The sequence below is a fragment of the Globicephala melas genome, chromosome 15 (assembly GCF_963455315.2).
Source record: "Globicephala melas chromosome 15, mGloMel1.2, whole genome shotgun sequence".
In the NCBI taxonomy this organism is placed as follows: Eukaryota; Metazoa; Chordata; class Mammalia; order Artiodactyla; family Delphinidae; genus Globicephala; species Globicephala melas.
This window is the reverse complement of record NC_083328.1, coordinates 37,807,280-37,834,246: the sequence shown is the minus strand read 5'-3', so window position 1 is coordinate 37,834,246 and position 26,967 is coordinate 37,807,280. Positions and strand designations below refer to the sequence as shown.

At 52.2% G+C, this 26,967-nt stretch overlaps 2 protein-coding genes and 1 pseudogene across 6 annotated transcripts; 2 read left to right on the top strand and 1 right to left on the bottom strand.

Moving 5' to 3' along the window:
- The first annotated feature begins 929 nt into the window (after positions 1-929).
- Positions 930-4,269, top strand: NME4 (NME/NM23 nucleoside diphosphate kinase 4). 4 transcript variants are annotated; one of them, XM_060284264.1, is made up of 5 exons: positions 930-1,132; positions 2,759-2,889; positions 3,162-3,263; positions 3,361-3,473; positions 3,998-4,269. In XM_060284264.1, exons 1-5 carry the CDS (start codon positions 1,042-1,044, stop codon positions 4,119-4,121), a joined length of 561 nt encoding a protein of 186 aa, XP_060140247.1. In that variant the 5' UTR covers positions 930-1,041; the 3' UTR covers positions 4,122-4,269. The 4 variants fall into 4 exon arrangements, with proteins under 4 accessions (XP_060140247.1, XP_030728200.1, XP_030728199.1 ...); XM_030872340.2 differs by having other exon boundaries at positions 2,756-2,889; XM_030872339.2 differs by having other exon boundaries at positions 2,756-2,889; positions 3,886-4,269.
- A 1,259-nt stretch (positions 4,270-5,528) lies between these two features.
- On the top strand, positions 5,529-25,701 carry DECR2 (2,4-dienoyl-CoA reductase 2). Of its 2 annotated transcripts, XR_009559023.1 has the most exons (10): positions 5,529-5,835; positions 11,368-11,436; positions 12,525-12,576; positions 13,162-13,297; positions 14,794-14,918; positions 14,987-15,080; positions 15,227-15,331; positions 15,845-16,062; positions 17,097-24,289; positions 24,458-25,701. XR_009559023.1 is itself a non-coding variant. In XM_030872335.2 (9 exons), the coding sequence occupies exons 1-8, from the start codon at positions 5,756-5,758 to the stop codon at positions 16,060-16,062; spliced, it is 879 nt and encodes a 292-aa protein (XP_030728195.1). In that variant the 5' UTR covers positions 5,529-5,755; the 3' UTR covers positions 17,097-25,701. The 2 variants fall into 2 exon arrangements, 1 of the variants encoding a protein (XP_030728195.1); XM_030872335.2 differs by having other exon boundaries at positions 17,097-25,701.
- LOC132593441 (small nuclear ribonucleoprotein Sm D2 pseudogene) lies at positions 13,351-13,790 on the bottom strand (annotated as a pseudogene).
- Positions 25,702-26,967: the final 1,266 nt, after the last annotated feature.

The following is a 26,967-nucleotide window of genomic DNA, read 5'->3' as shown; positions in this document are numbered from 1 at the left end:
CCCGTGCTCCACAACTACTGAAACCCGCGCGCCTAGAGCCTGGGCTCCGCAACAAGAGAAGCCAACACATTCAGAAGCCTGTGCACCCCAACGAAGAGTAGCCCCCTCTCATCGCATCTAGAGAAAGCCTGCGCACAGCAACGAAGACCCAACACAGCCAAAAATAAATAAATAAAATTAAAACAAAAAGAAAACGAAAACTCATTACATAAGATCTTGCAGCTGATCTCATATTTCAAACAGTACTGCGCCATCTTCTCAACTGGAACAATATAGTAAATGAGAATATCTGTGATTTCTGCTTGCGATAAAGTCACAGGCACCGTAAGGGTTTCAGTGGAAGCTAAATTCCTTCAGTTAGAGGAATGCAGTTACATGTCCACTTGAGAATAAAGGTGGGATTTTCCCCATCCAAATGCAGAGATGTCCTGCCTGACCTTGCCTGACCATCCAGGTCCACCCTCCCCTGATGCAGGGTGTAATTTCCGAGGGAGACTCAGGTGGGAAGACACCCCCCGCCCCCCAGAAGCAGGTCCTCCTGCTAGGGCGGGGTGCAGCCCAAGACAGACGCAGGAGGACTTGCATGAACTCAAACTGATACTTAAGGACTGTGTTCGTATAAAGACGAATACAATCCATGCTGTGTTCATCATCATTGTTGTTTTTTTCTTCTGATTTTAACAGAAATTGACATTAAATACTTCCTTAGGCCGCCTGAGTGAATCGGGGTCGGTGTGGGGCCGCGAGGGTAGAGGCCATGGGGGCCTTGCGCCGCTCTCCCTCCCTCCACCCCTCCTCCTCTCCCCCTTCCCCTCCCTCCCTCCTACCTTTCTCCCGCTGCCCGTTCCCCGGGTTCCTTTTCTCCCTCTGCCCCTCCACCTCCCTCCCCTTCCCTCCTCCCGCTTCCCTCTATCCCTCCAACTCTTCCCCAGGTTCCTTTCCTCCCTCCACCCTCCTCCCTCCCACTTCCCTCTGCCCCCTCCCCCTCTATCCCCGGGTCTCTCTCTTGCGCTCTCAGACAGCACTCGCGGGCAGGGAGTCATGCGCGGTCTCTCCGGGCGCGCGGCGCTGCGGGGGCTGATGTGCCGCACGCGGGCCCCGGTCGCCAGCCTGCTTGCGCGCTCCAGCTCTGGTGAGTCCGCCCACCCGGCGGCCATGCGCGAGGTGGGGCGGGCTGAGGCGCCGCAGGCCTCTGCTGGCGCACGTGCGGGTCCTGGCGCAGGGGGCTTGAGGCCTCGGGACTGGCCGGCTGGAGCTGTGCGACCGTCGGGTTCTCGCCGGGCTGGGGCCCTGCACGCAACCCCCCCACCACCGCTCACTCCCACCCAGCCCCCCACGCCCCCGCTCACCTCCTCACCGTGCTCAGGGCAGGGGGTCCCCAGGGTTCCAGGGCAGGAGGAAGCCAGAAGCCTGGTGGCCACACTTTGCGGCGTACTCGGGGCTCCTGAGAGGGGTCATTCTCATCAGATGAACACTGCCGTCCTGGGGCGTTTTTCCCTCTGGCCTATCCCTGCCCGCTGGTATCCACAGGGACCTCTGCCCTAGCTGCTGACCCTCAGGCTCTTCCTGAGCAGCAGATGTCCTGGCGTTCCAAATGCTGGCAAGAGTGAACTGCCACCGGCTGAGGCACAAGCCAGCTGGCAGCAGGGCCCCCAGGCACTGGGCTTGGGGGACGGAATAAGGATGGGGGGACTTCCTCCAGCGCGGTTCATTGAAGGGATGTGGTGGGAACCCACTGTCTGCTCTCCAGGCCCTGCACAACTTTGGTTTATTTTCCTCCTGGGGATGGGAAGGCAGCTGCAGATGCCTCCAGGGACACTGGCCCTCCTGGACCCTATGTCTCATCGCTCCTCCAGTTTTCTCCTCCCTCTTTGCAGGAATTAGCTAGACATCCAGCGTCTGGGCTCCTCTCAAAAGTACACTTGACCCTGGACCCAATGCTGAGGGTCAGCATAACTCTGGAAGTGGCCTGGGGCTGTAGGAGGGTGACGATACTGGGGGGTCTTCCGGGCAGTGTCTCCCCAGGAGGGGGAAGACTGTGGCAGTGTTGACTTTAGGTCTGGAAGCATCCCACCCTGGAACCCCACAGCAGCCTGGCCAACGAAGGTGTGAGGGGAGGAGCCCTCTCAACTCTCCCCACCTGCAGACAGGAACCCCTCCACCTTTCTCCTCAATCCCCAGGTCCCTTTGTCCCGCTGTCTGTGGCCCAGCCGGTGGGGAAAGTGCACTTCTGTCTCCCTGGTCCCCTGCCATTCCTTCACCTGAGACCCAGAAGATGGGTGGTAGTTCCTTCCTGATGTGGCAGGTTGGGGGTTCAGACATTGTGCTAGCGCCACAAAGGACAAGAGTGAAAATCAGGCCAAGACTTGTACCTTCTTTCCAGTGTGGCATCTTTGGGCCTCCGGGTGGCCTCTGAGCTGGACTGTGCCTCCCTAGGCCTCCAGGCTGTCTAAGATAGATGCCTTTTCAGGGGACATCAGCTCTATCATGGGCAGCTTCTGCCACTGCCTGGGAGGGCCCATGGCCCCTCTGACAGGCTGAAGTCCCCAGGGACCCCCTGTGCTGCTTGTCCCAAGGGGTAGCACCATGCTAGACAGTCCTGGCTGTGGACACCACACTTCTCCCCTCCAGAGCTGCTCTGCCTGAGGCAGACACTCTGAAGTCCAGGTGACCCCTGGGTCCTGGCAGGGGAACCCAGGTCCGGGAGACATGAAAGGGTGAGGCCTCGGCAGCCCCGAACCCCCCTCTTCTAAAGGAGGACCCTCCTGGACCCTGGAGCGGACCCTGGTTGCGGTGAAGCCAGACGGGGTGCAGCGGAGGCTCGTTGGGGATGTGATCCAGCGCTTTGAGAGGAGAGGCTTCAAGCTGGTGGGGATGAAGATGCTGCAGGTACCAGGGCTCTTGGCCTGTGGGTGTCCCTGAGGGGACTGGGATGGGGGGCTTCTCACATCTCAGCCCTGCGTCAGGAAGACATCCTGGTGTTGGCAGTAGAAGGGGAGGGGTGGGGAGGTGTCTGCCTTGTGCTTTTGTGGCTGGAGTGCTGCCCCATGTAGGTGTCGTCTGCAAAGGGCCCTGTGATCAGTACACCATGTCACTGTCCCAGTGCCTGGTGGGGCTCCCTCTCCAGGGCCTCCTCTCACCTCCTTCCCCCAATGCACCAGGCACCAGAGAGCATCCTTGCCGAGCACTACCACGACCTGCAGAGGAAGCCCTTCTATCCAGCCCTCATCAGCTACATGAGCTCCGGCCCGGTGGTGGCCATGGTACAGCGGGGCAGGGGTGGTGGGAGGGGTGGAGGGTCCTGGACTGAGCCCTTGGTGATACCCACCTCTCCCCACCTCCTTTATCTCTGTGCTGCAGGTCTGGGAAGGCCCCAATGTGGTTTGCACCTCGAGGGCTATGATAGGACACACCAACTCGGCTGAGGCTGCCCCTGGCACCATCCGGGGAGACTTCAGCATCCACATCAGCAGGTATGGGGGCCCTAACACACTCGGCCACTTGGAGCTGAGGGCCAGCTCACTAGGGGCTTGGGGTGGCGGCTTGCTGCTAAGGCAGATCCACCAGACCTGGGCTTCTTGCTCAGGGGAAAGTAAAGCCAGAGGAGACTTTTACTGATGGCACATCACACCTAACGTTTGCTAGTGCAGTTTTTTTAAAAACTCTTTCATGCACACAGGAGAAGATAAAGCATTCCGTGGGTGTTTTATATGTGCTCTGCCATCGTTGTCTGTCACCTCACTTTATCGCCAGACACCCCGGGGGTTAGCATGGGACAGATGAGGTTGTGGGTAAGAAGCTGAGATCAGGCTGTAATCCAGTTTTGCAGCTCCCCTGTTCTTCCTTTCACCTCTGTACAATCACCCCGCTTGCTCCCCTCGACAGTAGGGGATCAGCAGACTGTCCCTGGGACCCCCAAGGTGCACGCAGCAGACTGTCCCTGGGACCCCCAAGGTGCACACTGAAGCCTGTGTCCTACCTCTGCCACCTGGCACAGGAATGTCATCCACGCCAGCGACTCCGTGGAGGGGGCCCAGAGGGAGATCCAGCTGTGGTTCCAGAGCAGTGAGCTGGTGGACTGGGCAGACGAAGGCCACCACAGCAGCATCTATCCAGCCTGAGCACTCAGGGTGCCCTCGGTCACCCCAGCATCCACCCAGGACCAACTACCTCTGTCGACAAGACCTTGAGCCCACACCCATGCTCTGCCCATCTGTCCCAGACCCACCCGCCTGTCCACCTGCTGCCCCACCCCAGCCCAGAGGGGTTGAGCCACCAACTTTATGTGCCTTTTAGTATTATCCGAAGCAAGCAAGAGATTGGACAAAATCCTTTCTGTACCAAAGTGCCAGACAAGCTTTGGGGTGCCTCCAAAAGCTGGTAGTGTGACCTCCCTTCCCCCAGAGTGGGGACATTAAAATTCACTGTGCTGTGCGTGGGGGTGGAGTGCTCATTACAGCCTCTGCCATCTCTGAGGTAAGGATGAGGCCTTTATGCAAAGTTGTAAGCAGCCTGAAAGTAGAAATGAAGCTTACCATCTCTCACACACCAGGAGGGAATCAATAACTTTGTTGAATGTATGAGACAGGCAGAGGTCCAGAGATCTCCAGCCTGAAATCTGGGGAATCCAAGCTGAGCCCCTGAGCTAGTGCTCTCCCTGAAGGAGGAGTCCTAGGCAGGACTGGAGGGTTGCAGGAAGGGGTAGGCAGGGAACTGAAGCCGCCCCCAGGGCAGAAAGGCTGGTGACCACACTGACACTACACACTTACGCCTGGTCCTCAGGTGTGTCCCCGGTCACTTGTCACAGGTACTGGACACCACACATCATTACACCTGCTGAGGCCGACTTGGTCCTCACTCAAATTTGACGTCTTGCCGACGGAAGCGCTGGTCCCGGATTCCCGGCTTTGGTTGCTCTCTGTGCCTACACATGAGGGCACGGATGAGGGCACGGATGAAGTGTACCGACTTTACTGGCCGCGAGAGGGTCGTGTTGGGAGCCAACCCTGGGACTGGCCATTCGAGAGAAGGGCCTTCCTTGTTTCCCATGGCTTTTCTGGGCTCTACTCTCCTTCCCTCTTCTACGTCACACTTTTGCAACAGGAAAGGGAAGCGTCCAGGAGGCGAGGAACTTTAAATGCTGGGCGAGTCCGACCAGGTGTTTTAAATGCACAGCAGGGCCCAGGGCGGTGAGGGAAGCCGAGGGGCCCTGGGCCGGCCCGCGAGCTCCACCTTAGCCCAGGAACCGAGTGTCCCCTTTGTCCGGCCGGCTCCGACCCCGGCACTGACGCCCAGCCTTGTGAAAAGCAGTCGGGAAAGCGGACAGCTCCCATCCGCGTTCACCGCGCCTCCGCCGCGAGAACCTGCCCGCCGCACTGCGCCTGCGCACACCTTGGCGCCCAGAGTGACTTCCAGTCCCAGCAGGCCGCGCGGCCATGCGGCCGGACGTCCTGGGAGAAGCGGGGGGAGGGCCGGGAAGGACCCGGTAGTCCTGGGAAGAGGGAGGGCCGGGGTGGTTGGAGCGTCCTGGGAGGAGCGAGGGGATGCGGAGGCGGGGCTTCCTGGGAGGAGCGAGAGCACGCGGAGGTGGAGCGTCCCGAGAGGGGCGAGCGCCGGGTGGGCCGGGCCTCCTCGTCCCAGGCCAGCCAGAGAGGAGGCCGCGGGCACAGCGCCACCTGTCGCCGGAGGACGAGGTCGGAGTCCTGTTCCCGGCGGGCCCCTGCTGTTCTAGCCTCCCAGGCCCGCACCGAGCGCCATGGCCCAGCCACCGCCTGACGTCAGCGAGGACGACTGTCTCCCGGAGTACCGCCACCTCTTCTGTCCGGACTTGCTTCGGTGAGGGCCGTGTCGGGGTCGCCCCAGGGAGCCGGGCAGGGGGCGGGGGCGCCTGCGGTGCGGGCTGCACGGGGACTGCGGTTTTACTGGGATGCGTGAGGACCCCATGCCTGATGGCCAGACTGTCCGGAGGTCCAGGTGCCCCAGAGATGCAACTGCTGGTGTTCTGATCTTTGCATGGCTGTGAGCACGGTCTGTTTGTCCTGTGGGTGATGGTGGGTGTTCATTAGCAATGCTCCGAGGTGGGGGTGAGTGTCAAAGGACACAACCAAGCCAAAGGTCAGGAGAGGGAAGGATTTATTATTGCCAGCAGCAAGTAAGGAGAACATTGGAGATTTTCCCCAAAGCGGAGTCTCCCCGCACAGCAAATTTGGGGAAGTTTTAAGCTAAAGGTGCATGCATATTCATGAAGGGTTTGGGCGGTTGAGAGACCAAGCTTTAATTGATTGAAGTCACAAGGGTCATCATCCCTGAGGTTCCAGTTGATCTGATGATTGCGCACTTCAGGCTAATCTTTACCATGGAAACAACTGGGAGTCTTTAAACCTGATTTATTATCTTTGCTATTGTTACTTCTCTTGCTGATGACAATCGTTAGTTTCTGTATTCTTTTTTTTTTAACTTGGATAGAGTTTGACCCCTATCCATTTCTTAAAACTTTTATTTTATTTATTTTTTTATACAGCAGGTTCTTATTAGTTATTTATTTTATACATATTAGTGTATATATGTCAATCCCGAACTCCCAATTCATCCCACCACCACGCCTCCCCGCCACTTTCCCCCCTTGGTGTCCATATGTTTGTTCTCTACATCTGTGTCTCTATTTCTGCCCTGCAAACCGGTTCATCTGTACCATTTTTCTAGGTTCCACATATATGCGTTAATATATGATATTTGTTTTTCTCTTTCTGACTTACTTCACTCTGTATGGCAGTCTCTAGGTCCATCCACGTCTCTACAAATGACCCAACTTCGTTCCTTTTTATGGCTGAGTAATATTCCATTGTATATATGTACCACATTTTCTTTATCCATTCGTCTGTCGATGGGCATTTAGGTTGCTTCCATGACCTGGCTATTGTAAATAATGCTGCCATGAACATTGGGGTGCATGTGTCTTTTTGAATTATGGTTTTCTCTGCATATATGCCCAGTAGTGGGATTGCTGGGTCCTAGGGTAATTCTATTTTTAGTTTTTTTAAGGAACCTCCATACTGTTCTCCATAGTGGCTGTATCAATTTACATTCCCACCAACAGCGTAGGAGGGTTCCCTTTTCTCCACACTCTCTCCAGCATTTGTTGTTTGCAGATTTTCTGATGATGCCCATTCTAACCCGTGTGAGGTGATACCTCATTGTAGTTTTGATTTGCATTTCTCTAATAATTAGTGATATTGAGCAGCTTTTCATGTGCCTCTTGGCCATCTGTATGTCTTCTTAGGAGAAATGTCTATTTAGGTCTTCTGCCCATTATTTGATTGGGTTGTTTGTTTTTTTAAATATTGAGCTGCATGAGCTGTTTATATATTTTGGAGATTAATCCTTTGTTGCTCCATTTGCAAATATTTTCTCCCATTCTGAGGGTTGTCTTTGTGTCTTGTCTGTAGTTTCCTTTGCTGGGCAAATGCTTTTAAGTTTCATTAGGTCCCATTTGTTTATTTTTGTTTTTATTTCCATTACTCTAGGAGTTGCGTCAAAAAAAGACCTTGCTGTGATTTACGGCAAAGAGTGTTCTTCCTATGTTTTCCTCTAAGAGTTTTATAGTGTCTGGTCTTACATTTAAGTCTTTAATCCGTTTTGAGTTTATTTTTGTGTATGGTATTAGGGAGTGTTCTAATTTCATTCTTTTACATGTAGCTGTCCAGTGCTCCCAGCACCACTTATTGAAGAGACTATCTTTTCTCCATTATATATTCTTGCCTCCTTTGTCATAGATTAGTTGACCATAGGTGCATGGGTTTATCTCTGGGCTTTCTGTCCTGTTCCACTGATCTGTATTTCTCTTTTTGTGCCAGTACCATATTGTCTTGATTACTGTAGCTTTGTAATATAGTCTGAAGTCAGGGAGTCTGATTCCTCCAGCTCCGTTTTTTTCCTTCAAGTCTGCTTTGGCTATTCGGGGTCTTTTGTGTCTCTACACAAATTTTAAGATTTTTCGTTCTAGTTCTGTAAAAAATGACACTGGTAATTTGATAGGGATTGCATTGAATCTGTAGATTGCTTTGGGTAGTAGTCATTTTCACAATATTGATTCTTCCAATCCAAGAACATGGTATATCTCTCCATCTGTTTGTGTCATCTTTGATTTCTTTCATCAGTGTCTTATAGTTTTCTGAGTACAGGTCTTTTACCTCCTTAGGTAGGTTTATTCCTAGGTATTTTATTCTTTTTGTTGCAATGGTAAATGGGATTGTTTCCTTAATTTCGCTTTCTGATCTTTTGTTGTTAGTGTATAGGAATGCAAGAGATTTCTGTGCATTAATTTTGTATCCTGCAACTTTACCAAATTCATTGATTAGCTCTAGTAGTTTTCTGGTGGCATCTTTAGGATTCTCTATGTATATTATCATGTCATCTGCAGTGACAGTTTTACTTCTTCTTTTCCAATTTGTATTCCTTTTATTTCTTTTTCTTCTCTGATTGCAGTGGTTAGGACTTCCAAACTATGCTGAATAATAGTGGCGAGAGTGGACATCCTTGTTTTTTTCCTGATCTTAGAGGAAGTGCTTTCAGGTTTTCACTATTGAGAATGATGTTGCTGTGGTTTTTTTCATACATGGCCTTTATTATGTTGAGGTAGGTTCCCTCTATGCCCACGTTCTGGAGAGTTTTTATCATAAATGGGTGTTGAATTTTGTCAAAAGCTTTTTCTGCATCTATTGAGATGATCATATGGTTTTCATTCTTCAATTTGTTAATATGGTGTATCACATTGATTGATTTGCATATATTGAAGAATCCTTGCGTCCCTGGTATAAATCCCACTTGATCATGGTGTATGATCCTTTTAATATGTTGTTGGATTCAGTTTGCTAGTATTTTGTTGGGGATTTTTGCATCTATATTCATCAGTGATACTGGTCTGTAATTTTCTTTTTTTGTAGTATCTTTATCTGGTTTTGGTATCAGGGTGCTGGTGGCCTCATAGAATGAGTTTGGGAGTGTTCCTTCCTCCACAATTTTTTGGAAGAGTTTGAGAAGGATGGGTGTTAGCTCTTCTCTAAATGTTTGATAGAATTCACCTGTGAGGCCATCTGGTCCTGCACTTTTGTTCGTTGGAAGATTTTTAATCACAGTTTCAATTTCATTACTTGTGATTGGTCTGTTCATATTTTCTATTTCTTCCTGGTTCAGTCTTGGAAGGTTATACCTTTCCAAGAATTTGTCCACTTCTTCCAGGTTGTCCATTTTATTGGCATATAGTTGCTTGTAGTAGTCTCTTAGGATGCTTTGTATTTCTGCGGTGTCTGTTGTAACTTCTCCTTTTTCATTTCTAATTTTATTGATTTGAGTCCTCTCCCTCTTTTTCTTGATGTGTCTGGCTAGTGGTTTACCAATTTTATTTATCTTCTCAAAGAACCAGCTTTTAGTTTTATTGATCTTTGCTATTGTTTTCTTTGTTTCTATTTCATTTATTTCTGCTCTGATCTTTATGGTTTATTTCCTTCTGCTAACTTTGGGTTTTGTTTGTTCTTCTTTCTTTAGTTCCTTTAGGTGTAAGTTTAGATTGTTTATTTGAGATTTTTCTTGTTTCTTGAGGTAGGCTTGTATTGCTATAAACTTCCCTCTTAGAACTGCTTTTGCTGCATCCCATAGGTTTTGGATCATTGTGTTTTCATTGTCATTTGTCTCTAGGTATTTTTTATTTCCTCTTTGATTTCTTCAGTGATCTCTTGGTTATTTAGTAATGTATTGTTTAGCCTCCATGTGTTTGTGTTTTTTATGTTTTTTTCCCCTGTAATTGATTTCTAATCTCATAGCGTTATGGTCGGAAAAGATGCTTGATATGATTTCAATTTTCTTAAATTTACCGAGGCTTGATTTGTGACCCAAGATGTGATCTATCCTGGAGAACGTTCCATGTGCACTTGAGAAGGAAGTGTAATCTGCTGTTTTTGGATGGAATGTCCTATAAATATCAATTAAATCTATCTGGTCTATTTTGTCATTTAAAGTTTGTGTTTTGTTATTAATTTTCTGTCTGGATGATCTGTCCATTTGTGTAAGTGAGGTGTTAAAGTCCCCCACTATTATTATTATTTTTTTAAAATTTATTTATTTATTTTTGACTGTGTTGGGTCTTCGTTGCTGCATGCGGGCTTTCTCTAGTTGCAGTGAGCAGGGGTACTCTTCGTTGTGGTGTGCAGGCTTCTCATTGTGGTGGCTTCTCTTGTTGCAGAGCACAGGCTCTAGGTGCACAGGCTTCAGTAGTTGTGGTGCGTGGGCTCAGTAGTTGTGGCTCACGGGCTCTAGAGCACAGGATCAGTAGTTGTGGTGCATGGGCTTAGTTGCTCCACGGTATGTGGGATCTTCCGGGCCAGGGCTTGAACCTGTGTCCCCTGCATTGGCAGGCAGATTCTTAACCACTGAGCCACCAGGGAAGCCCAAAGTCCCCCACTATTATTGTGTTACTGTCGATTTCCTCTTTTATAGCTGTTAGCAGTTGGCTTATGTATTGAGGTGCTCCTATGTTGGGTGTATATCTATTTATAATTGTTATTTCTTCTTCCTGGATTGATCCCTTGATCGTTATGTAGTGTCCTTCCTTGTCTCTTGTAACATTCTTTATTTTAAAGTCTATTTTATCTGATATGAGTATTGCTACTCCAGCTTTCTTTTGATTTCCATTTACATGGAATATCTTTTTCCATCCTCTCACTTTCAGTCTGTATGTGTCCCTAAGTCTGAAGTGGGTCTCTTGTAGACAGCATATATATGTGACCCCTACCCATTTTTATTTAAAAAAAATTTTATTTATTTGGCAGCACCGGGTCTTAGTTGTGACATGTGGGATGGCATGTGGGATCTTCAGTTGTGGCATGCGGGATCTAGTTCCCTGACCAGGGATCAGGTCCCTGCATCAAGAGCATGGAGTCTTAACCACTGGACCACCAGGGAAGTCCCAGTTTCTATATTCTTTTGAGACCTGTTCGAGGACAAGACTGTGACCAGGCTTAGATCATAGAATGGCTTAGGCCAAAACTGCTTCTCTTATGTCAGGAAAGCCATGCGTGTTTCTCTTTCTCCAGGAACCGTCTACTCTATCCACTTAGCAGGTGGCTGGAGGAAGGCTTGTATGTTTTGAAAACATTTCTCATTTAATTGATAACTTTCTGCATAGAGACTTTTATGCATAGAGACATTCTTCCCAAAGATTCAAAAAGCTGAGGAATGCAGGCTTTAAAAAGCAGCGTTTCTCAAATTTGACAGAAGTGCCCAGTGCAGAGGGTCAGTGTCCTCCAGGAGCACCTCCTCCCCGCCCCCATTTAACAGGGGCCTCTTTAAAGAGCCTCTATTTTCTTCTCTCAGGGACAAGGTAGCCTTCATCACAGGCGGCGGCTCTGGAATCGGGTTCCGGATTGCTGAGATTTTCATGCGGTAAGCACTGCTCTGTGTGCTCTGTGCCCCATCTTGCTCCCCACCCCCTTGCATAGACCCCACTGGACCCTGGGATCTTGGGCAAAATGCCGGTGGGTGGTGGGAACCCCTCTAGCCCCAGGGCCATCAGAGAGCATCTGAAAGGGGTCAAGTGCTGTCCGGGGAGAGGCAAGACTACAGCCTCTCCTAGAGATTAGTCTAGACTGTTGGGCTCTGGCCTCAGCACCCCCATTTGTACAAAGCGGGAGGATCCAAAGGTTGAGGTAATTCTACTGCAGCGTCCCCCAGGGTCTTGCTGAGCCAGGGTCAGTGTGGGCCGAGTTGGACCCTGGCACCATGCAGAGCACAGTGTCTCCTGGGACACAAGGTCTGTGGTCTCAGGCCCAGGTCAACAGTTTGTCACCCCCACCTAGGAGAGGCCTAGAGTTAGGCTGGGGTTAGGGGAGGTGAAGCTGGTTTCCTCCAGGACCCTGCTTTTCAGAGATGTCCCACTGGACGAGATTTTGGGACTCATCCATTCCAGGTGAATTTGTTTTCCTAGTTGGAAGCTTTGTTGCTTCTCTGAGCAGAGCGTGGCCAGCTGTGCTGTGGTGTTCTGAGGATTCAGTGGGACTGGCTTAGCAGGTGGTAGCTGGTACTGTTACTGAGTTTGAGGCTGGGTTTGTCGGGAGGTAAGGCAGGGGAGGTGCCCTGGCCCTGGAATGGGCTCTCTGTCCTTCACTCCAGCCTCCCGGGGAGACCCAGGTGGACCCAGCAGGACTCATGCAGAGTCTGGGCCCTGTGTCCAAGACTCACAGCTGCTCACATGGTGTTTGGGGCAAGGCCCACATCCCCGCATGGCTGGCATACCTCATGCCAGAGAGACCCAGCCCAGAAACCAGTGGTGCCTGCCTGAGGTCCTGCCACAGTCTCTCAGCCCCACAGAGGCCCCTGTGTCCTCTGCTAGCTGTGCCTTCAGCCCTAGGCTGGTGTTTAAGCCTGAGAGACCCTTTGGGGAGGGGGACCTTTGCTTCAAGCGCCAGGCAGGAGCCCGGCTGGGCGTGTCCCTTGCACCTTGCTGCCCTCACACCTGCCCTCTGGCTTTGCAGGCACGGCTGCCACACAGTCATCGCCAGCAGAAGTCTTCCCAGAGTGTCGATGGTAAGGGGTCTCTCCTGTGCCCACATGTCCATGGGTAGCTTTGGGGGCTGGGAGCCTGGGCCTGGAGGGTCCTGAGGTCCAGAGGATGATTACACCAAAACCTGCCCCTCTTCCAAATACAGAGCTTCAATGGAAGTGGCCCGCAGGGACATCCTTGTCTTTTTAAAGAATCTACTTATTGGGTCCTGTGCAGGAACCCTTATGTTGGGTGGTACTGTGGCCCCAAGACAGATATCTGGGCTCACCAGGGTCATGAGGGTGGAGAGTCTCTCCACTGCCATGGCTGGTCTCGGGGCAGGGACTGGACGTCAGCTGGAGCTGCCGTTGACCTGTGACTAGTGACCAGGGGCCTGGAGGGTGATGAAAGGGGAGAGGGTGCGGGCTGTCTTAGCAGCGTCCACCAGGGGTCATGGCCCTAGGGAGTGGCCACTTGCCAGCTGTGTCTCTGCAGAGTGGGTTTCAGCAGCAGAGCCCGGCTTCCTGGCAGAACCTGGCTCATCATCCTTATCAGATTCTGAAGGGCTGTTCCTCCAGGCTGAGGCCACCGGCCTGCTGCCCACCTCTCTCTTCCTGTCCGGCCTCTAGGCTGCCAGAAAGCTGGCTGCTGCCACTGGCCAGAAGTGCCTCCCTTTATCTCTGGACGTCCGAGCTCCCCTGGCCATCATGGCAGCCGTGGAGCAGGCTCTGAAGGAGTTCGGGAAGATCGACATTCTCATTAACTGTGAGTCACTGTTGAGCGAGGCCAGGGGGCTTCCTTTTTTTTTTTTAGAAAAATCACAGTACTTTATTATTTCCAGCGCAAAGGGCAGGTCTTTGAAAAACGAGGGGGCAAGTTCTGATTGCGGGGAGGAGGCCCCTTCTTGCTGGCTATGCATGAGCGAGTTCCACAGGACCACAATGACCGAGTCCCCACACAGGACCATCTTGGAGATGTAGCGGTGCTTGTTGACTGGCTTGGACTTCTTCTTGCTCCTGCCACTCTTGGGGACCTCGGTCCACACCTCCTTCACTTTCTCCAGCACCATGTTGCGGTGCCTATCAAAGGCCTTCACACGGCCCAGGAGCTTCTTGTTGCGGCAATTGATGAGCACTTGGGTGTTGTTCTTGACCGACTGTGTGAGCACGGGGAGTGGACCCATGTTAAACTCTTCCTCCTCCTGCTTCTGCAGCTCCTCTGGGGTCATCTCACCCTTGGGCTTGTTGAGGAGGCACATGGTGGCAGTGGTGGTGGCCGTGCTCTCAAGTCACTAATGTCTCCTCCACATTGCTTCGGCCTTCTGGCCAGGGGGCTTCTGACAGGTCAGCAATACCAGATCTCCCTGTTTGGAGGCCCCAGAACTGTCCTGGCTCCAGGCCACTGTCTCAGCCCAGCTCAGCTCCTTCCGGGTCAGTGCAGCTGTGGCTCAAGAGGATGCCCTGTGAACTAGGCTGAATCATAGAGTAGGGCCACTCTTGTGTCCTGAAATTCCCCCCTAAAGAAAAAGGACTACATATTATTGTTTTAGTATAGTTTTAGATTGGCAGACTAATGGAGCAGATAGTACAGAGAACTCCACATACTATGAGCACCTTGCATTTGTTACAACCGGGGAACCGATATTGATACATACGGTTCACTATAGTCCCTATTTTACATTCAGGTTCATTTTTGCTGAAATTTCCTTTAAAAACATCCTGCGTCTTATTTTCCTGCCACTAACAAAGTCATAAGCTGGGCAGCTTAAAACAACAGAAATATATTCTCTCACAGTCTGGAGGCCAGAAGTCTGAAAACAAGGCTCGGCGGAGCTTCTGTCCCAGGCCCTGCCCTCAGCTCCTGGGGTTGCTGCCTGGTGGGCCTTGGCTCTGGGCTGCACCCCTCCAGCCTCTGCCTTCCACACACTGCCATCCCCTGTGCACGTCTGTGTCCTCTTCTTTTTAAGGATGCCAATCCTTGGGCTTAGGCCACCCTAATTCAGTATGATTTACTCTTACCTTGATGACATCTGCAAAGACCATCTTTTCAAATAAGGTCACGTTCACAGGCACCAGGGGTTGGGACTTCAGCGCATTTTTTTAGGGACACAATCCAAACCATAAAACCCATCCTGCCCGTCATTCAGGAACTTGTCCAAATGCTCAGGTTTCCTTCCCTGGCCAACCTGGGCCACCCCGAGGGTCCAGATGCTTCAACTGCCCAGGGCTCCAGCACCATCCGCTCTCTCCTTCCACTGGCAGGTGCAGCCGGGAACTTCCTGTGCCCTGCCAGTGCCTTGTCCTCCAACGCCTTCAAGACCGTGATGGACATCGACACCTTGGGCACCTTCAACGTGTCTCGCGTACTCTACGAGAAGTTCTTCCATGTGAGTGTCCCGTGGCCAGGGCCTCCCCGCTTCTGGCCACCGCTCACTGCCCCTCTCGTGTGTTGCAGCGCCATGGAGGGGTGATCGTGAACATCACTGCAACCCTGGGTACCCGCGGGCAGGTGCTCCAAGTGCATGCAGGCTCTGCCAAGGCGGCCGTGGGTACGGGCGCCCCCTCTGGTCTGCCCACGTGGGTTCCTCCCCATCCCTGTCCCCGGAGGCCGGCAGTGTCCCCCCACCCCCACCCAGGCCTCCCTAAAGGCAGAGCAGCCCTGCTTCTCCCTCATGCCTGCCGGCCTCCCGTGCAGATGCGATGACACGGCACCTGGCTGTGGAGTGGGGCCCCCAGAACATCCGCGTCAACAGCCTTGCCCCCGGCCCCATCAGCGGCACAGAGGGCTTCCGGCGGCTGGGTAAGGCTCCCGGGAAGCCCAGGCCCCCCAGCGGGTGCTCCCCTAAGCACAGGCACCCCTGCCCCCTCCACCGTGCCTCCGAGGGCTCCCCTCCCACCTGGCTGGGACAGGCCTGGGATCAGTGCCAAATCCTCATGGCTTCCCAGGGTGGGCAAAGAGTCCGTCTCCAGGCTGGGGACAGTTTGCACAGCCCTGCAATGGACTAAGCGTCAGCTGGACTTGGGCAGCTGCCCCCTAGAGCTAGAGGCCAGGGGCTGCTGGCCTTGATGTGTGAGCCGGACACAAAGTGGGGCCACACTGAAGCCTCCAGAGCCTTGGCAGGGTGAGCAGAGCAAGGCCCTGTGCTGGTTCTGTAGTGGTGTTACTGTACCTGGCCTGTTCCTGCTCCCCCAGGATGATGCTAACGATGCCCCCAACATTCCCGGGTGTGGTTCAGGGAAAGCTGGGCAGGGGAGGGTGGAGGGCCCCGGGGTCCTGGGGCCTACAGGGGCTGAGCCTCCCACTGCTTCCCAGGTGGCCCACAGGCCAGCATGAGGGCAAAGGTCCTGGCAAGCCCCCTGCAGAGGCTGGGGAACAAGACGGAGATCGCCCACAGCGCCCTCTTCCTGGCCAGCCCTTTGGCATCCTATGTGACGGGGGCCCTGCTGGTGGTTGATGGTGGGGCCTGGCTGACATTTCCTAACGACATCCAGTCGCTGGCGGACTTCTCATCCTTCTCTGCTAAGCTCTAGGTGATGTGCCACTCCCATCTTCAGGGGTCACCTGTGTCCTTGGCCCCCTCCCCAAAATACCCACCTAGTGGACTGATGGTCACTGTGCTGGGCCTGATGCCTTTCTCCTCAGTCTCTTACGTGTATTTCTAGATGTATTCTCGGGCACTGTTGGGTTCCCCTGCTCCACACATAGGGCAAGGCTCGAGTCTTCCAGGGCAAATGGGTGGTGCTGGGAGGGGCCAGCCCCACGGAGCTGCACTGCAGACCTCGGGGCCTCCCTGAAAACCAGAACCTGTATGGCTTGCCTGAAGAGGCTGGGAACCCTGTCTCTCTTTGGGAGCTCCCCTGGGTGACCCTCTCTGGGGGCCTGAGGGCTTGCTGGGCCCATGGGGGTGGGGGAAGGTGCCACTGCTCTCTGCTTCCCCTCCTCCCCCACCAGTCCCAGGGGTATGGCCAGCCCTTGAGACCTGCTCATCCTAGTCCTCTGAGCGCAGCTTCCTTTGAGGATGGCTGAGGAGATGTAACCGCCCTGGTTGGGACCTGGCCCCTAAGTCTCCTGGGTCCCCGTCGCAGGGTGGTGGCAGGAACGTTCTAGGACTTTGGCTGGCTCCTGTCCCGTCCTGGGGGCGGGAGTGCTGGAGGGACACCCAGGAGCTCACAGCATTCAGTCACACCATGAAGCTGCAGTTGGCGTGGGCTTCTGTGGAGAACCCCAGTCTCAGAGGTGGGCTTGTTTGTAGGACAGGAACTGCTGATTGGCCATCTGTGGTTTGGTGGCCGGCAGACACGTTCTCAGTGCCCGGGGCATGCGGGCGACCAGGCGGCGGGAGAGTGTGGGTGCTGGGCAGGCCCCCCAGTCGCTGGGGTGAGGAGTACTGATGGAGGGCTGGGAGGGGGCAGAGGGGGCCACTGTATCCACCTCCAGGAGACGCACACAGCCTGGTGGCCTGCTGCCTGCCCCAGCCTGGCCACTCACACCCCCAGGGCTGTGCAGGAGGTGGGTGCCCCTCAGTGCTCTCCAGTGACCTTGTGTCTGCTGGCATTTCTGACAGGCAGGGGACAGTGTGCTGCAGAGGAGCTGGTCCACACCTGCTCTCGGATCCCTGCGACCTGCCTCCCGCCTGCCCAGCCTGAGCGCCAAACCTGACAATTCCAACAAGAGTGTCTGAAGCAGAGACTGGCCTTTCCTCTAGGAACCGTGCTGCATCCACATTCCCTCCTCATGGCCCTGTCTCCCATGCATGGGGGGCAGGGACTAGGCAGTGTGGCTGGCCTGCTGACCTGCTCACACACGCCGGGGAGGTCTGGGTTCCAGCGCTTCGAGAGTGTTGAGGAGGCCAGGACGCAGGGGTGTCCCCCTTGCACAACCCAGGGTCAGGGCTGTCCCGCCACCCCAGCCCCTGCCTAGGCTGGCCTCCTTTCCCCTCCTGCCTGCATCCAGTGGGTGTCCTGAGGTGGCTCCCATGGCCTGGGTGGAGAGAAGGGGGCATTTCAGGCTATCTTCTCTTCCTTGCTCTCCCGCTTTGAGACCTTTGCTTGGCAAAGAGATGCCAAACTAGGGAGGCTGGAGAAGCGTGTTTAAGCCTCTCCACAAGACCTGTGTCCTGGGTCCTGTTCCCGGGGGTGTAGGCTGCAGAAGGGACCTCTGCCAGCCTCCAGTGACACGGGCAGGGTTGCTCCCCACCTGCCCTGGAGTCTGTCCTTTGCTGGGACATCCCCAGAGGACTTAGTCCTTGGTCATTTAGGGGCTCACTTTCTAGGTCCTCCAGGTGGCCTGTCCCCATTGTCACCAGTACCCTCCCTCAGGCCCAGGGGGTGGGGGATCTCTGGACCCTCAATTCTTCCCCAATGACCACTCTTTGACACACATCCAGGCCAGGACCTAAGGCGGCCACTTGGATCCTGGGCTTGTTTTCTGTGCTGTTTGTTACAAACTTCAAGGTGCTCAAAGCTGTTGGTCTGCCCTCTGGCTGGACATGCGGCTTGGGTGCCCCCTTCCTCCCTGCCCCCATCTGTACCGTCCATTTGCATAAGCACGGGTCCTAGAGTTTTGCCAGAAAATGCATTTACTTAAAAAATAATCATTTTCCTGTGAAAATATCTATTCATTGGACTTCACAAATGTTTTTAGAAGGAGGAGGAGGGCACCTGAACAGAATCACTGGTGATCTGGGCGTTTAGTGGTGTGTCTACTTCCTGTCTTTTTCCTGTGAAGAGTTTAGAAAACACTTTTTACCTAATAGGTGAAGCCCTGGTCCTGAGGCAGGGGAAGCCCACCCTGAGGCGAGGGGAGGCTGTCTGCTCCCCTGGTGGGAGGGGTGTCCTCCACAGCTGGTCCTGGAGGGGGGCGGGGGGCGCTGCCTGCCCTGCAAGCTCCTGGTGCTGCCACTAGAGTCCTGAGCTTGAGCCCTCTGCCCCAGATATCCACACCCACCTGAGTTCCTTCCCGCCTTCATGGGTGCAGGGGCATGGCAGGGAGGCCACCGGACAGAAGGAGCTCCGCTTGCCATTTAAACAGAGACCAGGGTGTGGTGGCATCAAGTCTACCAGCAAGGCAGGCAGATGGGCGCTCGTGATGCCACGGGAGGAGGAAAGAACCATGAAGGCAGTTCCTGGGGAGCTGCAACCATAGACCCCACGTGCCAGAGAGCTGAGGCCTGCCGTCCCTGGAGGAGACAGAGAAGGCCCTGGGGAGGGTGTCCCGCCAGCCACATTCAAAGGCCTGGGACTCAACAGCAGCGTAGCTCCAGGAGGACAGAAGAGAATGAAAGGAGTGAGCCTTTTATTACTGTTAGTCAGGATTCTCCAGGAAACAGAGCCAGTAGGATATATATAGATCTGCAGGAGGAGATTTATTATAGGGACTGGCTCATGTGACTGTGGGGGCTGAGAAGTCCCATGATCTGCCAACTGCAAGCTGGAGACCCGGCAAAGCAGATGGCGTGATTCAGTCTGAGCCCGAAGGCCCAAGAACCAGGGGCTCCGACAGCCAAGGGCACCGGAAGGTGGATGTCCCCGCTCAAGCAGAGAGCGAGGGAACTTGCCCTTTCTCAGCTCACACTGATGAAGTCAGGTCTTCCATCTACTGAATCAAATGCTAATCTCTGAGAAATACCCAGAGATACCGATCTACCAGCTATCTGGGCACACATTAGCCCCGTAAAGCTGACACAAAGTTAAACATCACAGTTGCACACACCATGAGGTCCGTGCCCATGCTCATCGTCTGCATGTGGTGGTCAGTTTGGCTGTAAGGAATCTGCCTTGCTGTTTGGCTTAGTCCACCAGCCCCGGCTGTCATCCTGCAGGTCCAGGACACCTGCTGGGGGCTTGTGGGTCACGGGCACACCTGGCGCGTTTCACTTGCCAGGTGGGCTCTGGGACGAGCTGGCAAAGGAGGGCCAGGTGCACGTGGTGAGGGAGTTAACACCGGCCCCAGCAGTGGCACTCGGACTTGGTGGCAGTTGGCAGAGAACTAGGTTGTCCCCTTCCACATTAACAATCTCTACAATTCCCTTAGAAAATGCCAGGTTCCCTGAAAGGAAGGATCATCTTTTATGTGTGAACCTCAGCTGTGGAAGCTGATTTACAGACCCCGCCCACTCCGAGTCCCCCTTCCATGGCATGAGGATGCCTCACGTCTTTTCAGAACTACACATAAAAACATCACGGCCGGGCTTCTCTGGTGGCACGGTGGTTAAGAATCCGCCTGCCAATGCAAGGGACATGGGTTCGAGCCCTGGCCTGGGAAGATCCCACATGCTGCGGAGCAACTAAGCCCGTGCGCCGTAACTACTGAGCCTGTGCTCTAGAGCCCGCGAGCTACAACTACTGAAGCCTGTGTGCCTAGAGCCTGTGTTCTGCAACGAGAAGCCACAACAATGAGAAGCCCGCGCACCGCAACGAAGAGTAGCCCCTGCTCTCCGCAACTAGAGAAAGCCCGTGTGCAGAAATGAAGACCCAACACAGCCAAAACAAAAACAAAACAAAACAAATAAGTTAATTAAAAAAATAAACAGGAAACATCATGGCTACAGCATAGGGCTGCCCACCACTGGGGTGCAGCCTTCCAGCCCCTGCTCCACGTTGTACATTTTTATTTTTATTTTATTTTATTTTTTGGCTGTGTGTCTTCATTTCTGTGCGAGCGGGGGGCCCCTCTTCATCGCTGTGCGCGGGCCTCTCACTATCGTGGCCTCTCTTGTTGCGGAGCACAGGCTCCAGACGCGCAGACTCAGTAGTTGTGGCTCACAGGCCCAGTTGCTCCGCAGCATGTGGGATCTTCCCAGACCAGGGCTCGAACCCGTGTCCCCTGCATTGGCAGGCAGATTCTCAACCACTGCGCCACCAGGGAAGCCCTGTACAGTTTTTTGAATGAATATGTGAATGACCCCTGTGTGTTGTGAGCCACAGAAGGTGTCCCCGAGGCGTCGCCATGATGCAGTGAACTTTAAAATTCACTTAACTAAACTGTTAACTTGGGGGAGTTTGGGGGAGTTTCTCTGCCGACTCCTGTTGCCATGGTAACTTGGTAAAACTCACTGGCTTGCCTGTGCTTTGTCTGCGGTCACCCTGGAAAGGGCTGGAGGTCGTGCTTTTTTGTTTCTTGGTCCCTTGGTTGGCATCCTCCACACGTAGGTCTCTGGTGGCCCCGCGCACTGTGGGACCTGCCAGGGGTGGGCCACTCAGATGGAGGAGGAGACTTGGGAGGTTGAGGCTGACCTCGCCCGGATGCGGTCCACCCACTAGGTGCACACTGAGCCCTTTGCCTGGTGCCCTGGCTGGGGGCTGGCACAAGCACGACTGTCCCTCCGGAACTTCCTCTCGGCCATGCACGTGGGCTCGCGGAGTGAAGCAGGGAGAGATGGTAAATCCCCAAGCACCTTGCCAGTTGGAGGCTCAGCAGATGTTCCCCTCTCCTCTGACCCTCACATTGCTTTGTCCTTCTCATGTGGGTCAAACTGAGCCTGCCTTGCAGTGGTCACGCCCCCACCCTGGGCTGTGTGTCCAGGCGGGGTCCTGCTCACCCCTGGCTCTGCCCCGAGGCCCGATCATGCTGCAGCCGGGCAGCCGTGTCCTCTTGAGCAGGGCAGAGGGGCTCTCCGGGGTCAGGGCTTCCCAGGCCGGGGAGGGGACTGGGCGTGGGCCCCTTGGGGCATTTCCCTCTGGGCACTTAGGCTGGTCTCTGCTGGATGCTGCAACAGATACAAAGAGGGGATGTGGGGGGAGATCCTGGGAAGTTCACAGGCTCCAGGGGTGGGATGCACTGGAGCTTGGGGACAAAGCTGGGGCCCAGGGTTCGGGGGTTCTTCCTTCTCCCACTTGACTTGCCCTGTTAACCTGCCCCTCCCCTCGCTGCCCTTCTGCTCTCTCTGCCCAGGTCCCAGCTGCCCTGTGTGCAAGCTGTAGCCCAGCCCCCTGAAAAGAGACGGCATTCCTTCTGTCAGACACACATCCCGGTTCTTGGGAAAGGTGCTCCCTTCGGGTCAGGGTCTGGCTCTTGCTCAATAAACCATGGCCAAGGGTTGACTGCATTATATGAACCTGGCAACTCCCACTGCTTCTAGAAAACGCGTGTGAGCAGGCATCCCATGTGGGTCCTGACTCACATCAAACACACTCACTAGAAACCAATGTGTAGACCAGCGTGCTGAGAATGTGTGTGTGCGTGTGTGTGTGTGTGAGATCGCATGAGTCTCAGGTCCCCTCTCTGGCAAAACCCGAGGGCCAGTGGGAGATGGCAGAGGCTCCCTGCTCACCTCTTGGGCCAGAGTTCTGCCCAACTCGGCTCTTCTGTCCTAGGGGCCGTGGGGGACCAGATCCTTCTTTGGACTTCCCTTTTCCTTGATTGTGCTAATCGAGCCCTTCAAGGGAACAGCCCCTCAGATGGGATTGCTGGATTTCATGTTTACCGCTGCATCCTGGTCCAGGTCTCTGGGATTAGACCTACATTACCCTGTCAGCAGACAGAGGTTTCTATAACTCTTCAGTCATTTATTTACTGATTATCTTGCATTATTTCCTAGGTGACACATGTTATTAGTATGGAGTTCCTTAACTCAACTCCCAGAGCATAACTTTATTTTCACATTTTGGAGTATTTGGGGGGCACCTCATCGCATCCCTACATCAGAGCATCTCAATGAGACAGCACCTGACAGGCGTCTGCTGAAGAAGGAATAAGGAATGTTAGAAATATGCAGAATTAACCTTTAACTTTTCCACCATCACATGTAATTTGGACAATTTTTACCCCATGGGAGGAGAATGGTGTGAATTATATCTTCACCTCTGGAAAATGTGACCCGAGGCTAAGAAAGGAAGTTCTGAATCTGCGTACAAACCTCTCCCAGCCTGGTGCTTGGCGCCCATCCCCCTGCCGTGGGCTGTGATTCTGGCTGCAGGGGAGGCGTGGGAGGTGTGGGATTTGGGCGCTGTGGGGACTGGAGATGCCTGTCCTCACAGGAAGATGGGACCAGGTGCCAGCAACTGCAGAGTGAAATGTTAAAATAAGAAAATCATCCAAACCTCGGCTGAGTCAGGAGGAATTAAATTGTGCCTTACAAACTCATGGTCTATTTTTACTCTAAGAAATGTACTTTACTAAACTTGAAGGTGAGAAAAAAATCCTTCCCCACTGAATAAATATCAGTAAACAGGAGTATGGACTGTGCTCTTGGCTTCAGGAGGCCACGGGGAGGGTGCGTGTGATCTAGACCTAAAATTGACTCTGTTCTCAGTTTACTTACTCTACACAAAATGTATATGTAGTTTTTAAAATTTTTATATTGAAAATATTTGGCCAGCAGTTTGTAGCTTGATTGAGGTATAACTGACATTCAGAAGACCGCACATGAGTGAAATCTACAGTTTGGTGAGTTCTGACATTTCTACATCCGTGAAACCATCACCACAATTAAGAGGATGAACATACCCATCGCCTGTAAAACGCCTCCTCCCGCCCCTTGGAAACCCCCTCATTTCTCCCTGCCCCTTCATCCCAGGTGACCCAGCCAGGATGGCAGTTCAGGACTGGGAGGGGGAGGCCAGCCTCTTCTGGGTGGGAGGAGAAGGTGGGACAGGAGGTAGAGGTGCTGAGCCCTCAGCCAGGTCCAGAACCCCTTTCCTGGGGCGCCCAGTGGCAGGCTGTTTGGTGGCCCTGCTCCTCCCTTGCTCTGGCCCCATCACGGGCCTGTGGCAGGTCACTTCGTCCTCCAGAATAAAGCTCTGCCCCCTCCTGCTGTCCATCTCCAGGGCATATCCATGGCCTCCCTGGGGCACTAGGTCCACCACTGGCCAGCTGAGAGGCTTCCCCTTGACTGCGGGCTGGCTCCTTCTGGAGCTCTGGGTGGAGGGCTTGCTCCAAATGCAGATGTCCGGCCCAGCACAGCCCGTAGTGCTCGCTGAGAAGGGACCTGTCACAGAAGCATCTGTCCTGTCCCCATGGGAGGTGGGCTTCTTTAGACGCCCCGAGAACTGTTCCACAACTCTCTGGTCTGGGTTCCCAACATCACTCCACCTTGGACACAACTTACTTTCAATCTTCAAATGGCTGATAGGGATGGTCTCACAAATAGGTGGTGGAAGAACAGATGGTTCTGGGAAACCGGCTCATTAAGTGAGAGAAACAAAAGTGGGTCCCTATTTTACACCACATTTTTTAAAAGTCCAGGGACTTCCCTGGTAGTGCAGTGGTTAAGAATCTGCTTGCCAGGGCAGGGGACATGGGTTCTAGCCCTGGTCCAGGAAGATTCCACATGCCGCAGAGCAACTATGCCCACGTGCGCCACAACTTCTGAGCCTGCGCTCTAGAGCCTGCGAGCCACAACTACTGACCCCATGTGCCACAACTACTGAAGCCCGTGCACCTAGAGCCTATGCTCCACAACAAGAGAAGCCACCGCAATGAGAAGCCCGCACACAACAACGAAGAGTAGCCCCCGCTCGCCGCAACTAGAGAAAGCCCGTGCCAGCAATGAAGACCCAACGCAGCCAAAAAAAAAAAAATTCCAAATAGCTTAACGACATACTTGAGAAAGGAAAAGCTATAAATAGAGGTGGATATCTTTGAGACTTTGGGTACAGGATTTACTTACTGAATTTAAAAAGTGTTTAATTATGAAATCCTTAAAATATGTGGACAAGCCCAGACGCACATGTACTCACCCGCCAGGTTTACCAGATGTTGGTACTGTGTCCTGTTTATTCCCAGTCTGCCTGTTTTGGGAGGAAATAAATGTTACAGGTACAGCTACCTTTTACCACTTTCCTCCTCTGTCCCCCTCAATATAATTCCCACTTTCGTTGTGGTATTTTTACTACAAATGAAGGTGTTCAAAAACAATATATGTATTGAAACTTTGCAAAAATGGTATTACACAGTATCTGTTCTGTAACTTGCTTTCTCACACAGCTTGTTTTAGAAGTCTGCCCATGTGGTTGTGTGAGGATGTGATCCATTTGCTGAAACTGCTCAGTATTCCATCACAACAGACTTCCCCTCAGCCAGCCAGCAAGCTCTTCACGGGACTACGGAAACCAGGGCTGCCTCAACACCCCTTTCCTTCCTCCTCTTGGACCTGAAGGTGGAGAAGCAGGAGTGCCAGGTTAAGGGGACACAGAGCTTCAGCTGTATTAGTTCTGTGAATCCCCACACTTGGTTGACATCAGACTAAATTTCTACTGGTTGATGTCAAATGCTATCGTTACTCATTCCCTTGATTATCAGTGTGGTTAAGCATCTTTTTTTATGTTTATTGGCCAATTGAGTTTCTTCCTCTGGAACTGCTTATTTGTATTCACTGCTGATTTTTCTACTAGTTTGCTGTTCTTTTACTGTTTTATGAGGAATTCTTGTGTATTCTGGAAATAAATCCATTGTCAGTTACATCTGTTTTAAATATCTCTTCCCGGTTGCTATGGACTGAATTGTGTCCCCCCAAATTCATGTGTTGAAGCCCTAGCCCCCAAAGCAATGGTATTTGGAGATGGGGCCTTTTGGGAGATAATTACCATTAGATGAGTTCATGTAGATGACCTCCCATGATAGAATTGCTGCCTTATAAAAAGAGGAAGAGGGAGAAATGGCTGTCTTCACCATGCTAGGACACACCTAGAAGGAGACCCTCACCACAAGCTAGGAAGAGAGCTCTCAACAGGAAGGAATTTGCTGGTGTGAAAAGTAATGAAAGGAAACCTCACCAAAATGGAACCAGGGTGCCAGACGGGGGAGCTTTCATGCGCATACCACTCAACATCAGCACAGATCCCAACATGTCCCAGCAGGAAGGGATACTACTTTACTACCCAGCAGGAGGAAGAAACAATTTCTCTTTGACCAGCAACAGTCCAGCCAATGAAAGACTGTCACAACTCAGCCAATGAAAAGCCACTGCACCTAGAACTCCCAGTTTCCTCCAATGGGCTCTTTGTTTATGACAGCTCCTCTCAACTCCTCCTTCTCCCCTATAAAAGCATTTCCTTTCCTTTGCTGGACATAGTTGCATGTCTCCAATTACAACTCTTTGTGGCTTCTGAGTAAACCCATGTTGCTGGTAAAATAACTGGCTTTTTAATTGTTTTAGGTTAACACTGGCATCTTGATCTTGCATTTCCCAGACTGCAGAATTATGAAAAATAAATGTGCTTTTTAACGAACCAGTATATGGCATTTGGTCACAGCAGCATGAGCAGACTAAGACACCAGTCTATGATGTGTCTTTCATCAAACAGAAGGATAATTTTTTTAAATTAATCTTTACTAAGGCATAATTTACATACAGTAAAATTCATTCTTTGTCGTGTACAGTTCTGTGAATTTTGACAAACACATTCAGTTATAGAACCACCATTACAATCAAGATATGAAACAGTTCCTTCACTTCAACAAATTTCCCTCTCCCCCAGCCCTCCCACCCTCTATTTGATTTGTGTCCCTTTACTTTTGGGAAGTTTAAATTTTAATGTATTTAACTTTAAGTCATTGTCTTTTTAAAAATGGTTTGTAATTTTTATTCTTGTGTGAGAAACTTTCTTTCTCCAAGGTCATAAAGCTATTTTTCAATGTCTTCTTAAAGTTTTAAAGTTTTGCTTTTTTTTTTTTTCTGGCCACACCTTAGTTCCCTGACCAGGAATCGAACCTGCACCCTCAGCAGCATGAAGTCCTAACCACTGGAGTGCCAGGGAATTCCCTTGCTTTCCACTTTTATGTCTTTGATGGCTCTAATTATTTTTGTATCTGATATGACATAGGGATCTAGTTGTAAGGTTTCTGTACAGACAGCTAGCACCAGCTATAGAAAAGTCCATCTTCCTTATGATTAGCAAAGCCACCAAGGATAAAAATGATGGGTTTGACTACCCAAAATGAAAGATTTATGTCTAATCTTCCCTAACAGGCAGAGTTCATGAAGGGGTCACAGGCAGGGAGAAGATACTTGCAACATCAAAAACATATGAGGGATTTTACCTAAAGAAAAAGTCAGAGAACCCAAAAGAAAAGCAAGTGCTACAATTGGGCAATTCACAGATCCTAGTGGTCAGTAAACACAGTAAGAAACACTCAACCACATTAGCATTCAGCTAAATTCAAATAAGACAAGATGAGCTGCCGTTTTAAGTTCATCAGACTAGCAAAAATGGGAGAAATCATATGTAATTTCTTTTGTAATTTTGGTGTATTTCCGCATTTTAAAAATGTGCATTAAATAAGATAGATTTGTGATCAAATTTATCCTTGCCTGTCACCTTCCCCTTCCTCCTGTCAGTGGCCAGATCTCACCCAGGTGGTGGAGAGGCCCTATCCCAGGAGAGACATGTGCATTCTTCCACTGAGGCTTCTTGACCTACTTTCCCTTTGCTCCCTTGTCAGGTCCAACAGGGCTGTGCTACACAGCTAAGAATCTGCTGAGTCACCTTGCTGGT

Excerpts from the sequence above, each read along its gene's own strand:
- NME4 (XM_030872339.2), top strand. The coding sequence starts at position 1,042 with ATGCGCGGTCTCTCCGGGCGCGCGGCGCTGCGGGGGCTGATGTGCCGC. Across the intron at positions 2,890-3,161 it reads TGGGGATGAAGATGCTGCAG|GCACCAGAGAGCATCCTTGC; the intron begins GTACCAGGGCTC and ends CCAATGCACCAG. Across the intron at positions 3,264-3,360 it reads CCGGCCCGGTGGTGGCCATG|GTCTGGGAAGGCCCCAATGT; the intron begins GTACAGCGGGGC and ends TCTGTGCTGCAG.
- DECR2 (XM_030872335.2), top strand. The coding sequence starts at position 5,756 with ATGGCCCAGCCACCGCCTGACGTCAGCGAGGACGACTGTCTCCCGGAG. Across the intron at positions 11,437-12,524 it reads ATTGCTGAGATTTTCATGCG|GCACGGCTGCCACACAGTCA; the intron begins GTAAGCACTGCT and ends CTGGCTTTGCAG. Across the intron at positions 15,081-15,226 it reads CTCTGCCAAGGCGGCCGTGG|ATGCGATGACACGGCACCTG; the intron begins GTACGGGCGCCC and ends CCTCCCGTGCAG.